At 39.3% G+C, this 18732-nt stretch overlaps 1 protein-coding gene across 1 annotated transcript; it reads right to left on the bottom strand.

Annotated features, from left to right (window-relative positions):
• Positions 1–56: 56 nt before the first annotated feature.
• LOC104488383 (bile acid receptor-like) lies at positions 57–7284 on the bottom strand (the record flags this gene model as incomplete). The annotated part of the gene is made up of 9 exons (XM_010145671.1): positions 7194–7284; positions 5712–6077; positions 4854–4994; positions 2823–2962; positions 2624–2728; positions 2427–2526; positions 1183–1311; positions 555–674; positions 57–170 (listed from the first exon to the last, which is right to left on the bottom strand). Coding segments are annotated over exons 1-9 (1306 nt in total), but the record flags the coding sequence as incomplete, so codon positions are not given.
• Between the last annotated feature and the right edge of the window lie 11448 nt (positions 7285–18732).

The raw sequence follows: 18732 nt of genomic DNA, 5'->3' as shown, positions 1-18732 counted from the left end.
GGGGCAAGTGGCAGCCTGTCGGAACACGCGTAACTGCGAGTCGCCTCCCAGTTTACCTGAAAAAAACACGGTTGTGGCTACAAGCAGGGCATATTCGGTCTCGGTCACTTTCAGTTCCCCCATGCTTCTGTAGAAGTAAAACAGGGCGGTAATAAACTCCTCGGTTATACCTTAAAAATTAAATAAAATAACCAGAATGTTATTTCAATGCAGAAACAGGCACTGCTATTACATATCAGTTTTCTCCTAATCTTTTAAGGCTCCAGGCTGTTCTACGGCATGAAATAGTTAGCAAACGTCATGAAAACCACGTTAATTTCCAAAGCAGTAACGAAAGCTGTATCGCAGTTCTGCTGTGGAGCGTTTCGTACGCACAGCTCGCAGGTACCAGCGGACTTGAGCACTGCCGTGGGAAGAAGCCTTTCGCCAGGGTGTAGTGCCTGCGCCCGCTGGGGAGGAGAGCCTGAGCAGCGGCCGCGGCGTTGCTCGGTCTGATAAAGAGCCCCAGCAAAGCAAAAGATGTCCAACGATTTTGATTCTGAGGCCTCTCTTACCTGTGGTAGTAGTGGAAGTTGGACTCTCTTCATTGTGAGACATTTCCATGGAATAAATGTTATTTTTATCAAGGTTTGGAATGTGACAACATGTCCCAAGATCAGAAAATCTTACATGACCTGGAACAAGACAGAGGACAGTTCCCAGCCAAGGTGAATGTGGCTTTAAATTTTGTCTACATCTGCTTTGCAGATATATACCTGAAAATATGGGAATTTTTTCCAGATCCGTGCAGGTAGAAAAAATTTGTTCTTTTTGGCATCCAGAACCAAGTTCATTGGACGCATTTTTGTTGGTCAAAGTGTTGTGTGTTAATCTCAACGTAATATGTAACATGTCATTAATATAGTGAATATTACCCTTCCACCCCACAATTTGGGCAAACGCTTAAAGATTTTGCTCTTTGTTTGGAACTAACCTGAGGAAAACAAATCAAATTCTTTTTTTTTTCCTCATTGGAAAGAGGCCTGTAGAGGGTGCATCAGCATTACTGGTACTATTCTAAGTACCACTATACTTGAATAGGAAATTATTTGAGATTATTGAATGAATGAAATTGAATGGAAGTTGATGAAAATAGCAGAACCTCCTACTGGTGTTAATAGAAATCTTGCTAGTCAAACTTACTTTGGCTCGTTGATGGTTGGCATTCACTAATTCTTTGGTTATATATTTGGGCTGAATGCAAAAACATTGCCTCCACTGTTGACCCTTTTAGCAGCGCGATCTGATCTTCACTAGCTAAACTTTCAAATCCTGCAGAGAAATATGCATGTTAAGAATCAAGGAAGGTTGTGGCTGCCTTTAAGCCCCTAACATGAGTTGATAAAATTATTTCTTTATAAATGCCTTGACTGGAAAGGAGGAGCTGTAGTTAAAGAAGCATGTACCAAACATTCTTGGGATCTTGCTAGTTTGCAGGTTAGGAAAAAAAAGTTGTCTGTTGTCCAGTGTTAGAAGAACCACAGGAAGATAGAAGTAAAAATGTTGTGCTTAAGCAAGACTTTATGAAAAGAATCTTCCTAATATATGGTTTATATCACACGGCCTAATACCTTTTAAATTTCCTCCATTGCTTAGTGACTGTGGATATTCTCCTTATACATTGATATTTGATCTTTTAAAAATTGGGTTTATGTCTGCACTGAAAATTCAAGAGCAAAGTAACTTTATGAGTTCATTTCTTAATCCTAATCAAAGCAGGATATTTAACATAAGAAAACAAAGAGCTCATCCATGGTTTCAGATCTGTTCCACAATAGTGCTGAATTACATCAAATATCTCCTTCAGACACGTTGATTGACTTTTGTCAATAAGTTTTACAACTTATAAGAGTAATGAAAAAATTATCCCCCTCCCTGTCAAATGCTATTTTGTCAAATTCACATTGAAATGCAGTGAATTTAATTGCATGTTCCCTCGTTCTGTATGTTAAAGAAAAACATGAACAGGAGCAGCTGGTTATTCCCTTCTGTACTGCCTTTTCCTTTGAAGGGACATCTTTTACCTTTGATGATTATGATAAATTGCTAAGTGAACTGGATTTCAGCGAATGTGTTGAAATAGTAATTCACTGAAGATGGTATTTTGAAGTCTATGTACTTTCAGAAGATGCCTCTGCTCCACGTCAGAAATTGAAAAGAGATCTAATCATAGCAAGCTTTTGAAACGAATGCTTCTGACTTGTCGTTGTGACAAGTGAATGGTAACCTTGATTGTTAGAGTTGGAAGAAACATTACTCAGTTGAATGACAGTTTCCTCAAAGCCTGTTTTTTTTCAGATTCATGCCATTATGGTTTCTGCCTCTTAAAAAAAAAAAAAAAAACAACTCATGCTATTCTGTAGTATTTCCCAAAGGAAAAAACTTACCTGGAAGTCTTTTTGTGAAATCCACTAGCACTTGTACATGGACAACGGCTGTCTCAGAGAGGCGGAGAAAACTTTCCTCAGGACTGGCAGTTTCTTGTAGCTGCATGAAAGAGCATTTAGACATCTGGTATAACCAAGATACAGTGCTTAGGGTAACATAACCTTAGCAATGCAGTCTGATTGTTCTGGATACCTACAAACTTCTTTGCTTCCTCAAGGGGAATTGTGTATTTTTGGTGTGCTGCTACAATGTGATCAAGAAGCTGATGTTCCCCTGGAGTAAGTTCCATCTTCTCTGGGATCTGTTAAGAAAAAAAAATAAACTGATGAAGTGACAATGACTTGGGGAAAAAATAAATTATAAAAAGAAATACTTTGAATAGAAAATTATCCCACTTTTCCAGATCTTGTTGTAGATGATACGTGCTTACTATTCAGTCCCTCATCTTCCAGTTTTATGTTGCAAAGAAAACTGCTCTTCTGTTTGAAATTCTTCCTGAGTCGCTTTGACTTGCACTGTACTTCAGTCAACAAACCTGTGAAGCATGAAAGCATGTATCAATATGTATATTTTAAAATAATGAGAAATTGAAGTAATAACTTATTATTATATGTTATGTGGAGACAATAAGTCTTGATATATGGTGCTCCACCAGTCAAGGCTGCGATGAGGGAAGACAGTAAGTCTTGGGGAAGACAATAACTCTTGATATAGGTGGCCGAGTTGAGGCTGCGGTGGTAGAAGACAACAAGTCTTGAATTATGCTCAGACAGCTTTGCGAGATCTCCTGACTCTCGTCAGAAGGCAAAAGTTCTCTTTATTATTTTTTCAGCAAGTGGCAAGCAAGCTCGAACTTGCTCAAGAGCAAAAAACCTCAAGCTCAAGCACACACAGCACCAGCACAAAAAACTTTTTCCCATCTCTCTTTTATACCAGTTTTCTAACTCTACATACAATTGCATACAATTCTAGCATACAATTCTTTATCCCTGTAGGAGAAGGGCCCGAGACTCTTTTCATCTTCTTGTTTACTGTCCTTGGCTCTTTCCTCAGGCATGCTCATCCAGGCACACGGTGACCGCGTTCGGTCACTGTCACACATTCTGAGCAGCGTCCCGCTCAGTTAACATCCGGTCATTCCACGTCCTTTCTGTTTCTGCTTCCTCATCTCAATGTTCTCATAGGGCTGTCACTCCTCTGTCTTAGATATCTCTCCTGCAAGCCTTTGCTTTGTTTCCAAACAGATCTTTAAGGGTTATTATTAGCAAAGCCACCTGCAGCTCTGAATACAAGCAATTTCTTAGCGGTTATTAAAAGCAAAGACATCTACAGCATCTGCTACAAACAGCATCTTGAAGATTATTAATAGAAAAAGCCACCTGCGATGACCAATGCAAGAGCCAGCGGCTTCGGCATCCTGCTACAATTATAAGTAACACAAGTCTTGCATCACAGGAGCCATCACCTATGAGGAACTACACTTCCTAGAGAATCTGGCAATGTGTTATTCATTAGGCAAGTTAGTGTTTGGCATCCACCGAAGGCCTGACTGTTTGTGGTCTTATGTTATCTTGCTTGTGGCTGTGTGACATACAAGTGTCAGAGTTTTTTATTAAAAACTATTGTGCAATTTTTTTTTCCCAAACACAAAAACACGTTATGCTTACTGCTGTCCTGTCAAGGTGGAGGATATTTAGCTGCCTCCTTAGTACTTTTTTTTCTTGTAATGTCTTTTAAGAGCAGTCCTCTTAGCTTCAGCAGATAATTCACAAGCATTGGTGGTTTCTGCAAGTGAAGATGCTAGAAGTGCTACAGACTTGTCTACATTTAGCCCATATCCAGGGGTAAACTATAGCAATTGTTCCATCACCTGATGGCACCTCCCCAGCCAGGAAGGGGGATTGGGAGAAGGAGAGGAGACCTTTGGATTGAAATGAAAACGGATTTAATGAAACAGCAAAACTAATGTTAATATCAATGCAAATATAATATATACAAGTTATACTCGGCCCAGTGAATGTATGGTGGTCACAATAAATAGAAAAGCAGTCCTCGGGAACAGAATGAGTGAGCCTCTCCAGGGATGGGGCGGCGAGCAGGAGGATAAGAAAGAAGAGGAACAGGAGAAGCCCTCAGCAAACTTCCCCCTTTGTACTGAGCGTGACATTTATGGTCTGGGATACACCTGTGAGCCAGGTCAGGGCAGCTGTGCTGGCAGACTCCAGGCTGTTAACGGCCTGCAGAGCATGGCTGGCCTGTGATTCTGTCACAGCGAAACCAGGACAAGGCTCCAGAGATAAATTCTCCTACAGCTAAATGAAATTTAGACCAACACCATTGAGCTCTATTGAGGAAGAGGAACTTGCTTTGGAAAAGGTTTTATCCAAGTTGATTAGTAAAGCAGCCAGCGTGAAAGGCACACTTACATTCTGCCAGCATTCCCACAGCTTTACACTTCTTCAAGCGACATTCCTGACACTTCCTTCGCATGTACATGTCCATTTCACAGTGACCACCGTTCTTGCATCGATACACTGCATTTTTGGTTATGCTACGTCGAAAGAAGCCTACAGACAAGGATCAGGTTATGACTGAAGGGATCTATGGGCTTTATCTCGTAATGATTTAAAGAATTAAAAAATGTCTTTTGAGTTCTTTTGTGGGTTTTTTTGTGGTGGTGTTTTTTGTTTGTTTTTTTTACAACAGAAACATCACCTTGATTTTAAAGTTGCTTTTTACAAACATAGTCATGTCTTGTTCTTTCTGACTAATAATCAGTGTTTTCCTTGCCTGATCAAGACAGCTCCCATATAGCAAGTTAAAATACAAGTAGCGAGTAATTATTACTAGTTTTTATTTAATTCTAATAATAAGTAAAATTAATGGTGCTGAAATAAATCTGTAATAAATGGTCATGAGAAAATCAGCACCTGCTTAAGCAGACTATTCAATAATCAATGTGAATAATCAATGCAAAAATGAAATGCATTAAATGCTTGATTAAATACACACTGCGAAAATATTTCTTCAAAAAAATGTTATAAAAATGTGAATCAGGAGTAAGCGTGTTAGATTAAGGTTCCTTTGATGAATTAAAATCCTCTGTAGAAGGATCATCAATTTAAAAATAATTAAATCTGCGTAAGTCACAGGTGTGGAGTGCTGGGTGAACGGTTGGACTTGATCTTAAAGGTTTCTTCCAGCCAAAATGATTATGTGATTGTGTTGAGCACTGTGGGGCCGGGATTCTGGGTAAGATACAGATTGGTCTGTGCTCCTCTTACCTTTACAGCCTTCGCAGGTAAGGGCATTGTAGTGATAGCCTGATGCCTTGTCACCGCACACAACACACAGCTCCTCCTGTCCCTTCAGTCTCAAAGAAGAGTGGTTTAATCTCGGCCGTTTTAGTCCTTGGTATCCAGTGTCTTCAATGTGGGGAGCCATAAAAGGGGGTTTGTTTAATTCACAGCTGCTGATGACACACTGCGCGTCGCCGTACTGAGGGTCCAGGCCATATGTGCCATACTGGGACTGAGAAGGTTGAGACTGTAATACTGGAGGAGGAATTGGAACTGTTGAGTATTGGCAGTAGGGAGCAGTCTGAAAATCGGTGTCTTGCAGCTGATAGTTCATGTGCTCTGGTAAAACATCTAGATACAGAAGAAATCGTTGAAAATTAAATAAAAACCTGAAGACTATCCCAACATCAGCTGCTTGAAAGTTTATAGATTAAATGTTGAACCATAAATATTAGAGGAACACATTTTCAGAAAGGCTAATGTGCTACCTGTGATGTTTTTAAGGAGAATCTTAGTAAAAATGGCTTGGTAAACGGTTTGGGCAACGTCATGTGGGAACTACCGGAGTCTGTTTAGTGTGTAATTGAATATCACTTGCCAACAGATGATACCGCTACCTTTAGATTGTACACTTAAAGGTTGTTTTTATTAGCTGTCCACGTTACAGAAGAATATTTTCCCATAAGTGAATTTGCTAATGAAGTGTTTGTTGTTGTTACCTATTTCAGGCATAATTTTGAACATGTTGCACAACAAGAGTCTGAGAAAGACGATCCAGAAATTAGAGAGTGGTAAAAATTATTGCAACAGGAGTCTTAGTTGAAATTCAGGAAATAGCAGAGGCTTGTTTTATTTATATTTTTCCACATATAATCCTTTATAGTTAAGAAATTTTATTTTAGCAAAATGTAGTTATAAAAGTATGAAGAGAGCATCTGTCTGCCTTTCTGTCTGCAGAGTTTTAATTTTACCCAACCCACCTGAAATGTGCACAGCTGTACTGAAGAAAGCTAGTGCAAAATGCGTCATGTTTCATTCTTCCTTTGGGATTGTTCAAATCAGTGTTAAAACAACTTGGAAAGATGGGTGGCTTAAGCAGTTTAATGGGCTTTGGGCTGTCTTTTTACTCATCCAGAACACTCATCCAGAATCAAATTAGTTATTGCAATTATAGTTATTTAAGATATAGAATAACCACTATCTATTTATAATGTATCTGGAATACTGTCATAAAACCTGTATCTTCTTCATGCAAGTCAAAGGGAGACCACACCAGTAATGTGCACAAAATCTGTATGAGCACATGCTAATATATTTCAATAAACTTTCAGTATGGGCTTGATAGTTAAATGTGTAACTTCTAAGAGCTTGTAAAGATAATCTAAAATAAAGAAATTAATAGGAATTCTCTCAGATGTTTATTTACTATATTGCTTTTTCATAATATAAGAATTTTGCTTTACTCACCATAATACTGTATGGGTTCAGGAAGACAATACCCATCAGGTATAGTGACAAATGTATTTGCCATGTTCTGCTTCCAGCTGCACTGTTTCATTCACTTTGTTATGTGATAGACTTTTAAGAAGGGAACCTAGAGAAATGGAAAAGCAAGAGAAACATCATGTGACAAGGAATTGCTGGGTAGGTTTAGCTACAGAGATAAAACCAGAAATCTCCACAATATGGAACAGTTTGCAGATCATAAGAAGATCAGAGGTATATGCGAAGACATTCAATGGTTCATTCCTAAGTTTCCAAATTACATTAAGGCTGTTTTTCTCAGAATTTTATGCAAAACCATCTGGGGGAATCAGACTAATCATTGGTAAATTCTCTTGTTCGGGAAGGGATTAAAGGAGCTTCGCTGGATAGAAAAACTTGGTTTCAGAATGAGTTAAGGCATTTGCACTAATGTGGATGTGTTGGATGTTCTGTTTCTGCACAAAGATGGGCTTTTAGTGAATTTGCTTCATTTTTAATGCAATTTTGAAGCAAGTAAATACAGGGAAAAAGTCTGCAAAGGCCAGCATAGAATATCTCTTCTTCCCCACGTCAAGACTCTCCTATGCAGTAAAAGTCAGCTTTGTTTCACTTAAGCACTGCCTAATTTACATTAGGTTCCAAATTTAAGAGCCTGTATTCCTTTAAGGGTACAAAGCATCCTGTGAAGACCAAAAAAGTCAGTCTCATGTAGGATGTATTGTCCTTTAGAGAGCTTTTCTCTGTCCCTTGATTATTGAAGGAGCCTGGGCTCCTGGCTGGATGCTTTGACATTCAACATAACAATGTGAACTGAGAGCTCACGATGACGTGGTTGGCGCAAAATAGCCACGGTGCTTTGAGTTCAAAACTTGCCTCATTTTTTAGTAATTTGACTTCAAAAAGACATTCTGAAAAAGTGTGTTCTAAAAATTCTTTGAAGTTTTATTAAAAAAAAAAAAGAATGTTTATGTGGACCCTAGCATGAGCTGGGTCTGAGTTCACATATGTGTATAGACAATCTCTGGTATTGCTTAGCAATTGAGTGGTAATGGAGTAGCTGTTAGAGGAGTAAGTAGGAAATATTTTTCTTGCCCTCTAGTCTCCCTGCATGTCTGGAATGTATGAGAGCGGCATCATTTAAAAGTACCTTGTATCTGATGACCACTGAGTAAGGACTTTGCAAAACAATTTGCCAGTGAACTATTCATAGGTTTTCCCTGAGCAGATGGGAAGGACGGAAAAGATGGAAAAGGCAAATAAGTATCTGGAAATATAGCAAAAGAAACTCCTACATGTGCAACAGGATTCTCTCTTGCAGAATTTACAGCAAATTGGGTTTAAAGATCTTCCTTGAAAGACTCACTTGTTGTGTTTTGTGCAATACCTATATTGAGCTACAGCTGAGAAAATGAATATATCATTTCAGGGAATCTGAACTGAAGTCATGTCTTGAGAGACACATATGCACATATGCCCCCAAAACTGGACATATCTTGGGAAAGAACACTTTCTCTGTGTTGTCAGCAGAAGGTGAAAAGATGCAGTGAGTTTGGAATGCTGATTTTTTTTTCTTGTTATCTCTGCTGTAAATATTTGTTTGAGAGAGAAATGACTCACTGAATCATGAGGTCCTTATCAGTTAGATCAATTTGGCCTGGGCAAAGTCTACATTTTTCCCCAAAAATGTGTATTTGCTGAAGAAATGTGTTTCTGGATTCCAGTAGTTTCTTTAAATAAAAATAGTAAAAAGAACAGAAGCTAAAATAAAATGACACTGATCCAGTCTGATGAAATTATATTGGGAGTATGAAGAACATATTACCAAATGCAAGGTGGTCGGTTCATTAAACATTTTAAATCTTGGAAGCAGACTTTCATGAGGCAAAGTTTCCTCCACTTAGTTACTGTATTAGAATGGAGATGAGGATTTAGCCCTCCTTAATGATTTTTACAGCTAATAAAATTTAATAGTTGCGACCACAGAATTCATAGCTTAGAATAGGACTTTGTAAATTTAAACTTAAATTAAGTGGACATTATAGCAGTATTAACAGTAAATCCAGTGGTTATTTGAGGAATGCTATACTGTCTTGAAATGAGACTTAATAGTCATGCCTGTACATTAATGTTAACTGTTTCATTTTCTGACACTTGAGAATTCAACATTAACAAGCTTGTTCTTCTCATATAAAATAGCATTGGGCTTTAAAAAAAAAAAGAACAGATAAGATTAGGAAGGAACTTAATTTTCTAGGACAGGAAAGCTTTGATTGTAAGATTGACTGTCACAGGTACGTGTTACGACCTTTGCCTCACCCTTTATACAGGAGTCACTCAGCAGCGGAGAAGCCTCCTCCACACTTTAGGAGAGACTGAAATTTTGCGATGCGTTATATGCTGGTCTCTCAAAAGTTCGGTAGCCATCCCTAATCTCTGGCACCTCGTGGGAGTGAACCACAAGCTAATAGACACTTCTTTAGCCCACGCATACACTCGTTAACCCTTTGCCATGTAGGCAAGTAACTCCTGCATGCACGCAGAACTCATCTAGACGCTGTGAAGTTGTGGAATGCACACCCAGTCGTCATTTTAAAAACATAATACCTTGGGCAAAGCTGAAATAATTCTGGAGTAAGAGCTTTAGGTGTTTGGGACAGTTATAGTCGTGCCATTCCCAAACCAAAATATTTTGGGGCCATTTTTCTCTTTTCTGGGCACTCAAAATATAGCCATATGTTTTGTATATTCTGCGCTTTAAAAAAGAAGGGGGGAAAAAAAAAAGAAATATATTCCCAGAGAAGATGCCTGAAGGTCTTTAGCTAAAAAGTGGAAATAACTGAAAACAAAAGAATATTTTTTTATGTAACTTGTTTCATGGAGTGACAAGCAGTAGCACAGTTAGGATAAAAGTCTTCATTCTTAGTCTGACATAGTGACCTGAAAGAAAATGTCATCTGCATAAAGGCAAAGACTGTTCCCTGCTTTTCCTTCTTCTCAGGTACTTCTGAGATGCAATTTCTACCAGGATTTTCATGTGTGAAATCTTGATCATTGGGCGGGAAGGGTGTAGGGGGTGGGTGGTGTGGTTGGTTTTAATTGTAAAAGCCTTTACAAGCGGGAGGTTTGTTGTGGTTGTTGTTTTTCCCAGAAGGAGATGTGACCCAGACTCTACGTCGCTTAACTGCGTTTGAAAATGTACTTTTACAGGCTTAGTTTTGACAGTAATCCGTCTTTTGAACTAATAATGTTCAATATAAACTGGAATGTATGTGGATTCAAGGGGCTGGTTATCCGTCTAATACAGAAATTGAGCCACATTCCATTATTAGTCCTAGCTGAAAGATGTCAATTTATCAAAGATTAAAGAAAAACAGAAACACCCGGTAACTGGTAAAAGTAAAGCAGAATCACAAACCAGAAACTTAACAGAATGTACATGTTCAGACTAGAGTACACACTGTACGTGCAGTTACTGTTATTTATGGTGAAAGATGTTGTTTTTATTGCTACAAAATACCATATCATAAAGTAACATATCAACTCATATTATCAAATTTATTAAGATGCAAAACATACTTCTTGTAGAAGAGGCTCCAGGGAGCTCTTTATGAGGTATGTATTGACCATACTTTAACTGCTGTTGTAAATATTTCGATAGTTGAGTCATAGGGAAATTTCTTATTTACAGGGAATTTTAGGAACTCAGGCTGAAGGTTTTCAACGTTTAGTTAGCACACCTTGTAGTATGTTAAGGAACATGTAGTGGAACTACATAGCACATTTCAATCTCAGTGTTAATCACTGTACTTTTTGGCTTCTAGAAAGCAGAGTTTAATTTTTTAATATGTGAAATTTTAAAAACTGAAAACTGAAAAAAATTTTAACTGAGCTCAACCAGTTGTAACTATGTGCAATGCCAAAAAATATACTCAGTTTCTCTCTAGCAATTCAGCAACCACTGATTACTGTAATTAAAGAATGATTTTGTAGGAAAAGTTATAGAGTACTTGATTGATCCTATATGCCGCTTATATGCATTTTTAAGGTTTTATATGTTTCTCCCAGTTTTAATGTGCCAAGAAGCTCCCCAAAGCTGCTGTTTGAAGAAATTTTCTTCTCATTAAATGTGTTCCTTCCTTGTTATACAATAACCGCAATAGGAATTGGCTTATTTCACTAATGGACTGTATTGAAGTTACCTTGAAATCTTCCTTTAAAAATGTTACCCCGTGAGTAATTATTTCAAAGGTATAATTTTTATTCATTGTAAAACAAGAGGTTAGAAGTTGTTTGAAACTTACTGTTTTCCAGGTACTTTGGGAAAGGGAAACAAGTAATTGAATTTAAAACTAATTTTTCTTCACTCTGTGTGTCAAATGAAGTACTGTTGGAACAAATTCCTGGCAGGAGGATACCAAATTTAAAAGTGCCTGTTTTCTATTTTCATTTAGTCAGCTGCTGAAAAAGAAAGGGGAAAAAAAAGGAAAAAGAAGCAAAAAGCCCAGTGTCTGAAATATTTTCACTTGGCAAATTGATTTATGGCTAGAGCAACAACTTATAATCCCAGTGCATTCAGAGAAATAGATGGAATACTTACAGCAGCTGAGAGGGTTTCTTGCTCCCAGAGTGGAGCCCGCTGGGCTGCAGCGCTGATCCCAGCTCCGAGTTCTGCTGCAGCAAACTGGGCTTTTCCCTATTTATCAGGGTCTGTGCACACACTGGGCTCCAGACGCTGTGCAGAGCAATGCCGTGGCTCCGAGACACAAACTTCCCACACAGCCTCTGCTGGGGTCGAAGCAAGGGCAGCTGTAAGTCCACATAAATCAAACAATAACTGGGTCATCAGGGACAGAGGCCACGGGGACCCTCACGTCACTGTTACCCAGGGTTCTCCCTGGCTGAATACTAAATATTCCAATGTCTTGGTAGAATTTAAAGTTCTCCCATTTTGGTTGCTTAACATTGACATGTCGAGTGTTAATGGACAACACTTATTTCCTGGGCAGAGAAAATCATCGCAATAGTATCATTTAGAGATATCCACATGACAGAATAACTGAACATAGGAACACCTGATTAGGCCAGGATCTCCAAACACAGAACACTCACCTTGTTGTCCCTATTCTAAGTCTGATGTGTGCCCCCATAACAGATAATGATTGTTAGCAACCTTTGTTGCTGCTGATTTTGCAAAATTTCCTTCTTAAAAACCCAAGTATTTCCATTATTAGTTGTTTATTTCTAATTATTATTAGAATTATTATCCATTATTAGTTATTTATTTCTAATAAATAAATCTTGATTTAATCTATTTTTGACATCTCTTCCAGCTCCAATTTCCATAATCTTTCCTTACAAACATCAATTTTGTAGAAGCTGCTAAAGTCTCTGGTCAGTAACACGCCTAGTGCCATTTTAATGGGCAAAGGACATAATTGCATACTTCAAGCATGCTTTACTAAAGGCAAGTAAACAAAATGTTACTCATAGATACGCCCTGAAAATATTAGCTGGACAAGTTCATGTTACGAACCAACACGTAGAAGTGCCACTGAAGTGGAGAATAGGGACACGGATGTTTTCTGTAGAAAATAGTCAGATCTGAGGACATCTAATCCTAACACCTCATGTTGAATGGCTTTTGCAGCCACACTTCCATCATTAGGGTAAACTGTGAGCTTCTGCGCAATCCAATCTACATAGAATATCTGCCTTTATGCAGTCAGGTCTGAGAATCTGATGAGTGCTGAAACTGCAGATTAAGAAAGAGCATCCCTAGATCAATACCTGTTGAGACAAATAATCTTCAAGCTAATGGGAATACTTTGATCATCCGAACTAGAGATTCTAGATCTCTGCAACTTGTTTGGTATCCAAATAGTTAAAAGAAATCTTATCCATTCCAGCTGGATCTTCTCTACATAACTGACCCGCTCGGCTTGATCTGGTATTGGATTGTTTACGTAACTTCAGTAATTAACCACTATCAGCCTCATTAATGAAACATAAACCACCTCTTCTGCTCATTTATAAAGCATTTGTCAAACAAAACTTAAACAAAGGGCAGAATCTCAGCAAAGTAACAGTCCTTCAAAAGCTACTGAGACTGACTACAAGTCATTACGGTCACTTTGTTGTTGTTTTTCAGTAAAAATGAAACAGAAGTGATAGCATTGTCTATTGCTTTTGGCTAACTTTTCACAAAAACATCTGAGATCTGTCACATGAGGGCAATGATGCCTGGACAACTATTTTGGCCATTTCAGTACAAAATACTGATGTTCCAAGCTCATTACCGTAAATCATTAAATGATGAAAGCAAGAGTCAAGCACTAAACAGTTGGGAGCTTTTGGAAAACTAATTGCTAATTACAGTAATCGTTGTTATATGTGAGTTAAAGGTTATATAGAATTATAGATTATTTCATTACAGGATTAAGCCTCTCCTGTTAGTAAACTGTTCTGCACAATATTCAAGAAAGTTGAGTATTAACAATACAACTTATGTATTAAAGTGATCTAGCTTAATCTTCACCAATTTTTGTTTAGAGAAATAAAATGTTTTAGAGGCAGAAAACACTGGCAGACAAATACATGCCAAAAATCTTGTGTTCTGAGAGCAACTTGCATTTACAATTTACCAAAGGACTCATGAAAAAACTGCAAGCTTTCTGTTCACCCTCTCTTCTGGATTATTTATCAATCTTCAGAAGGTGCCATGACTCTGGCACTGTTAGGACTTTCTGCATTGCATGGATGAACATAAGCCCTAGGTGAGAAGGAGCGCAAAGCCTCACGACTAATGTTTTGGCATGGTTGGTGTTATCTTGCACTCCTGACTCTCAACGGAGAAAGATTTAACTTAAATCGAATGCATATCTGTTGTACTCAGTGGTTCTGATTGTTGGATCACATATTCCAAGATACTCTCAGGTCCAGAAGCTACAGCAGTAGGAAACTGTCCCTTGTGGTATTCAGCACATTCACCAACAATTTGGATGCAAAACTTGGGGCCAGGCAAAGGAAGCTTGTGTGGGAACAGTACAACTGTCTACAGGCATCAGTTATGAGGAGGGTTGCAAAGAAAAGAGGCATGGGATTGTCTCTCAAAGACAACTTGGTTTGGTTTATGTTGTTATTTGCCTAAAATGTAACTAACCTAGAATTTTGAGAACATGGTTGTTTTGTTGCCAATATTTGTCTATTTTGCCTGCAGCAGAGGGAGAACCTTGGTTGGTTCACTTGCAACTCAAGAACGTCAGTGTAGTAGGTCAGGGGCTACTTTTTTCTGCATACATGTATGGCCTCTGTCAGACAGGGCTCCAGCCAGACTGAAGTGCTTAAAATGCAGTATAATATTGATGAAACAAAATGTTAAAAAAAGATGCTGTTTGTACTACAAGTTCACCCAGTACTTCCCCGCTCTGTGGTTTTAAACGTGTACTCACTTTTGTAGCTCTGAGCAACGAGGTTTGTGTGTAATTTCCTTTGAGCACTGTTTTGCAAAGCTTTTATCTTCCCTACGCGTAGCTTTATACAGCAGTACAGCTATTTGCAAAACTTAAAGAGTCTTTACAGAGCAAAACTATATGCTCCAGCAGAGGATTGAGAGTCAGTCTACCAGGGAAATATCGTTAGGCAGCACCTTTCAACCTGAATGGATACAGTGTTCAAATACGAAATTATTCAACTATTCCCCCAGAAGGGGGATCTATGCAGTGAACAGCTCCAATTTAGCATTGTGGAGTGTGTGTTCATTCAGTTGGTTTACTGTTAGATAATATATATCTCTCTTTGTTTTCTGTCAAATATATCAGACAAATCATCATAGTCAAATGAGAAGAGAAATAACTCAGGAGAAGATGAACATTCTCATTAAGTTCATAAATGCTTTCATGGGATTAAATAATGGGAGACCATATCAGGCTAGAGAGGAAAAACAATTTTGATCTTTTAAAGTCTGGGGTTTTTTCTTAATCATGAAGTTAGTTTCACTATGCATTTGCTTACAGGCTTTTCACAAATCTTGAAGAGCTAAACACTTGACTTAGGCTGATTTTTAATGCAAAAGCCAAACTGCATTAAACTTACTTGAAAAATCTCAAGACAACCTACAAAATATTCATGTTTCTTCCATGCATTTTCTTAAGCTTGCTATGCAGGGCAGTCCCACCGCCTTAAGGCAGAAGAGGCACTAATAAGCCATCCCTTAAACACTAACAAAATGTATGGGTATCCTTACGTCTCCACTTTTTAACACCCTGTGCCAAATCTATGCGTTTCCCCTTGGCAGGAAGACTGAGATGTGTCAACAAAATGCTCCAGCACATCGGTATTCAGCAAGGGAGAGTGTTGAGGAAAACCAAGATACCAACTGAAGCGTGATTACAATCTCCTGCAATGATCTCAGACGCGATAGTTCTTACAGAATCCTTGTAAACGTAACTTTAAGCACTGAGATTCTTAAACGAGTGTACTTCTTCATAGGTCCAGCAAAGGGCAGTCCTGGACCTGATTTCCATAAAGCAGAATATCTTGACACGCTGTGTTAAGCATTACAAAATAATTATTGTGGAATCCCTTGGTCAGCATTTTACCAGCAGTGGAGTCTTGCTGCTGAGAGACTGAACTAGCTGGATATATCCATTTATCAATGATAATGTTTTCCCTTTTTTCCAGCCTGGATTCCATCTTAAGGACATTTGTTTTAATAGTAAAAAGAATATTAGACTCATAAACATGAGTGCTGCAGAGCAACGGGTGACTCCTCAAGATTTATCAAAGCAGGGTAATTAAGATGAGCAATAAAATCGCGTTTCTGGTTAATAACTGTTGTCACAGAATGACTCTGTTTCATGCAACAGTAATCCACCCTGAAGTATAGGCTAGGGATTACAAGAAGAGGATTCACTTGGCCCCCTGGTCTGCGAGTCTCTGTGCTACAGATTTTGTGAGGGCAGTATCACTGGAGTTGTGACAGTAGCTGATGATCATGTTAATGACATCACTTAATTTTAAAAGCAAGCAGTTAAAAAGTGACAGGGTCTGTCAGAGACATTGCCATCTTCTACCAGTCAGTTCCTCTGTATGTTCTTATCCATCATTTACTTTCCACTGCCAGTTTCTGCATAAGTTACTGTCATAACCTGGTGCACATGGTTTTGACATCTCAGTGCCGATGCCTGAGCTCGTCCCAGGTTTAAAGATAATAAGTTGGGCTCAGGATTCTGTGCTGTGTCTGTTGCCAGCCTCTTTAATTATTGTTTCTGTGCTTTTGGACTGTCCTCAAGAACCTCCTCAGCTATGCTGAGAAATGTGATGTATTTATTTCATCACAGAAATACTATTAATGATTTTTCAAAGATGGCCTAGAAAGGGGTTTGGTTCTGTAGCAGCTTTGCTGTTTTGGAGAGCTTCAATATGCTTCTATCCAGCATACACTTTTCCTGCTAGAACGAATCCATGTTCTGTTTGACAAAATACAGCCATGTGGTTAAGAGTTATTAAAAGCATTAAAGCATTAACCTCCTGTAACCTCATTTTTCACTTTGTACACATACATAAGTGTTTAATCGAATTGAAGTTAAACACTAAAAAGTTTGAGAGGCCAAATTTATACATTCTCTTTAGTTTATACAGAATTGATGTGATAAGCCAAAGAAATTATAAGACACCACTACTTAGAAAATGCTCATCCGTTGGTTTTTTTAAGCTCTCTTGCTTCATGCTAGAAGTTTGGTGACAAGCATTCCCAGCATTTAAATCAAGGAGCTTTGTCCTGCTGGGATCTGATCTGTGTCCTGGCGCCACATTAGCTTATTCTACTGTCCTTTGGAAGTTGAACAAATGAGTCTGTGTCAAAAGATCTGCCGGAGACGGGGTGCACCACATCCTTGAGGGAGAACACAAGCCTAAGTGCTGTGTGGTGGTAGAATTGTAGACTCCCATCTTCTCTCATTTCGCAATTTTATTTCAAGCATCCAGAATCCCAGAGGGGGCCTGCCACCAGTCCTGCAATGAAAGCCTGATACAGCAGTGCTGGCCCTCGTCTCCCTTGCTTGTCTCTACTTGGCATGACAGGCCAGGCTGTCATCCCTGAAGCCAGGGAAAAGTGAGCATTAAACCATAAACACAAGCAGGCCGGAGATCCAGACGTACCATCTGGGTGCAGCTTCCACCGAGGTATCATGACCCTTCACACTGCACAAACCAGTTGTTCCTTTAGCTGAATTCCCACTAGGTCTGCATGGAATTTCCAGTGCCCCGTTTCTAAATGGCTCATCGAGTGCCTCCCCACCGCAGAGCTGAATTAAATGGAGCCTTAGAGAGTGCATGGTTCATTTCCCAGAACTTCGTTATGTTGAGTAAGGTGAAAAATGGGAAGACACTGAGCTGGTAGACATCTAGCATTGGATTTGGCTACGTCAGGCCTGCTCTTGTGTGGCTGCCCAAAGGCTCTGCCACAGCTCTGCAGAGACTTTAAAGGCAGCCACGGAGCTGGGCGTGTAGGCAGCGAGAGGCAGCAGCAGGCACGGGACTGCTCAGGCAGGGTCACTTGAGGGTACGATAGCGTGGGCAGGCGGCGGAACAGGAGAAAACAGCGTTGGCTACAACCTGGGGATGTCTGTCTCAGGACAGGGCAATCTTCTGCCAACTTGGCCCATAACTGGACTGGTAAAGACAGTAATAACTTGTCATGTCCCGAACGTTCGTTCATCACCCATTATGAAAAAGGAACACTGACAAGGAGAAGTCTTACTGTTTTAGTATTCTCTAGTGAGAACTAAATAAAATAAGGAAGGACCAGAAGGTAAAACATGCCATAAAGCATGGTCTAGACCTTGAGTTCCACACAAGTTGCTGTAGAGCAGCATTTTGTTTCCCAAACCTGCAAATTCTCTCTCGTTCCTTACTAATTAATCTGATTCTAATTCACTAATTCAGCTCCAAATGCAGCTGCTCACTCTGCTCTCTTCCGGGCCGTGTGAATGTTGTAAAATTGTTGCTTATACAAAGTTGTGTTACTCTGCACAAGGCTTGATTATCCCTGTGACCATAAAGAAACTTCTCACTGATAAAGCATCCCGCGTGGCTCTTACGTATCTGTCTGAACGGGGATTTCAATCTGAGAGACGGCTCAAGTCAAAGGGAGTCCCGTTAAAATGTTGTTGAAAACTTTAATAAAGCCGGTAATATAAAATAAAGCAGCTTTGTGGCACCAAGTTAACCAAAGCATCAAGGACATCACGGGTCACCCACAGTAGCTTTACTGAGCAAATAAATATCAAAGCAGCGAGTCAGCATTACAAGGCTTGTTATTTTAACTTGAGCAGAGGATGTTTACTGTTAGAAGGGACAAACAAGAGTATCAGATAAGATGACAGCTCGGCGGAGCTCAGCCCGGGATTTATCACACGCTGCTGAGGGCGGAATTTTAAAAGATAACCGGGCCCCCCGGGTCAAGGATACGTGCCCCGCATCAGGGCGCGCTGCGCGGAGCGGCGCTTTCCACGGGGCCTCC

This window comes from Buceros rhinoceros, unplaced genomic scaffold, assembly GCF_000710305.1.
Source record: "Buceros rhinoceros silvestris isolate BGI_N320 unplaced genomic scaffold, ASM71030v1 scaffold5731, whole genome shotgun sequence".
In the NCBI taxonomy this organism is placed as follows: domain Eukaryota; kingdom Metazoa; phylum Chordata; class Aves; order Bucerotiformes; family Bucerotidae; genus Buceros; species Buceros rhinoceros.
The sequence above is the reverse complement of the archived record's forward strand: the minus strand, read 5'-3'. Positions and strand labels throughout refer to the sequence as shown.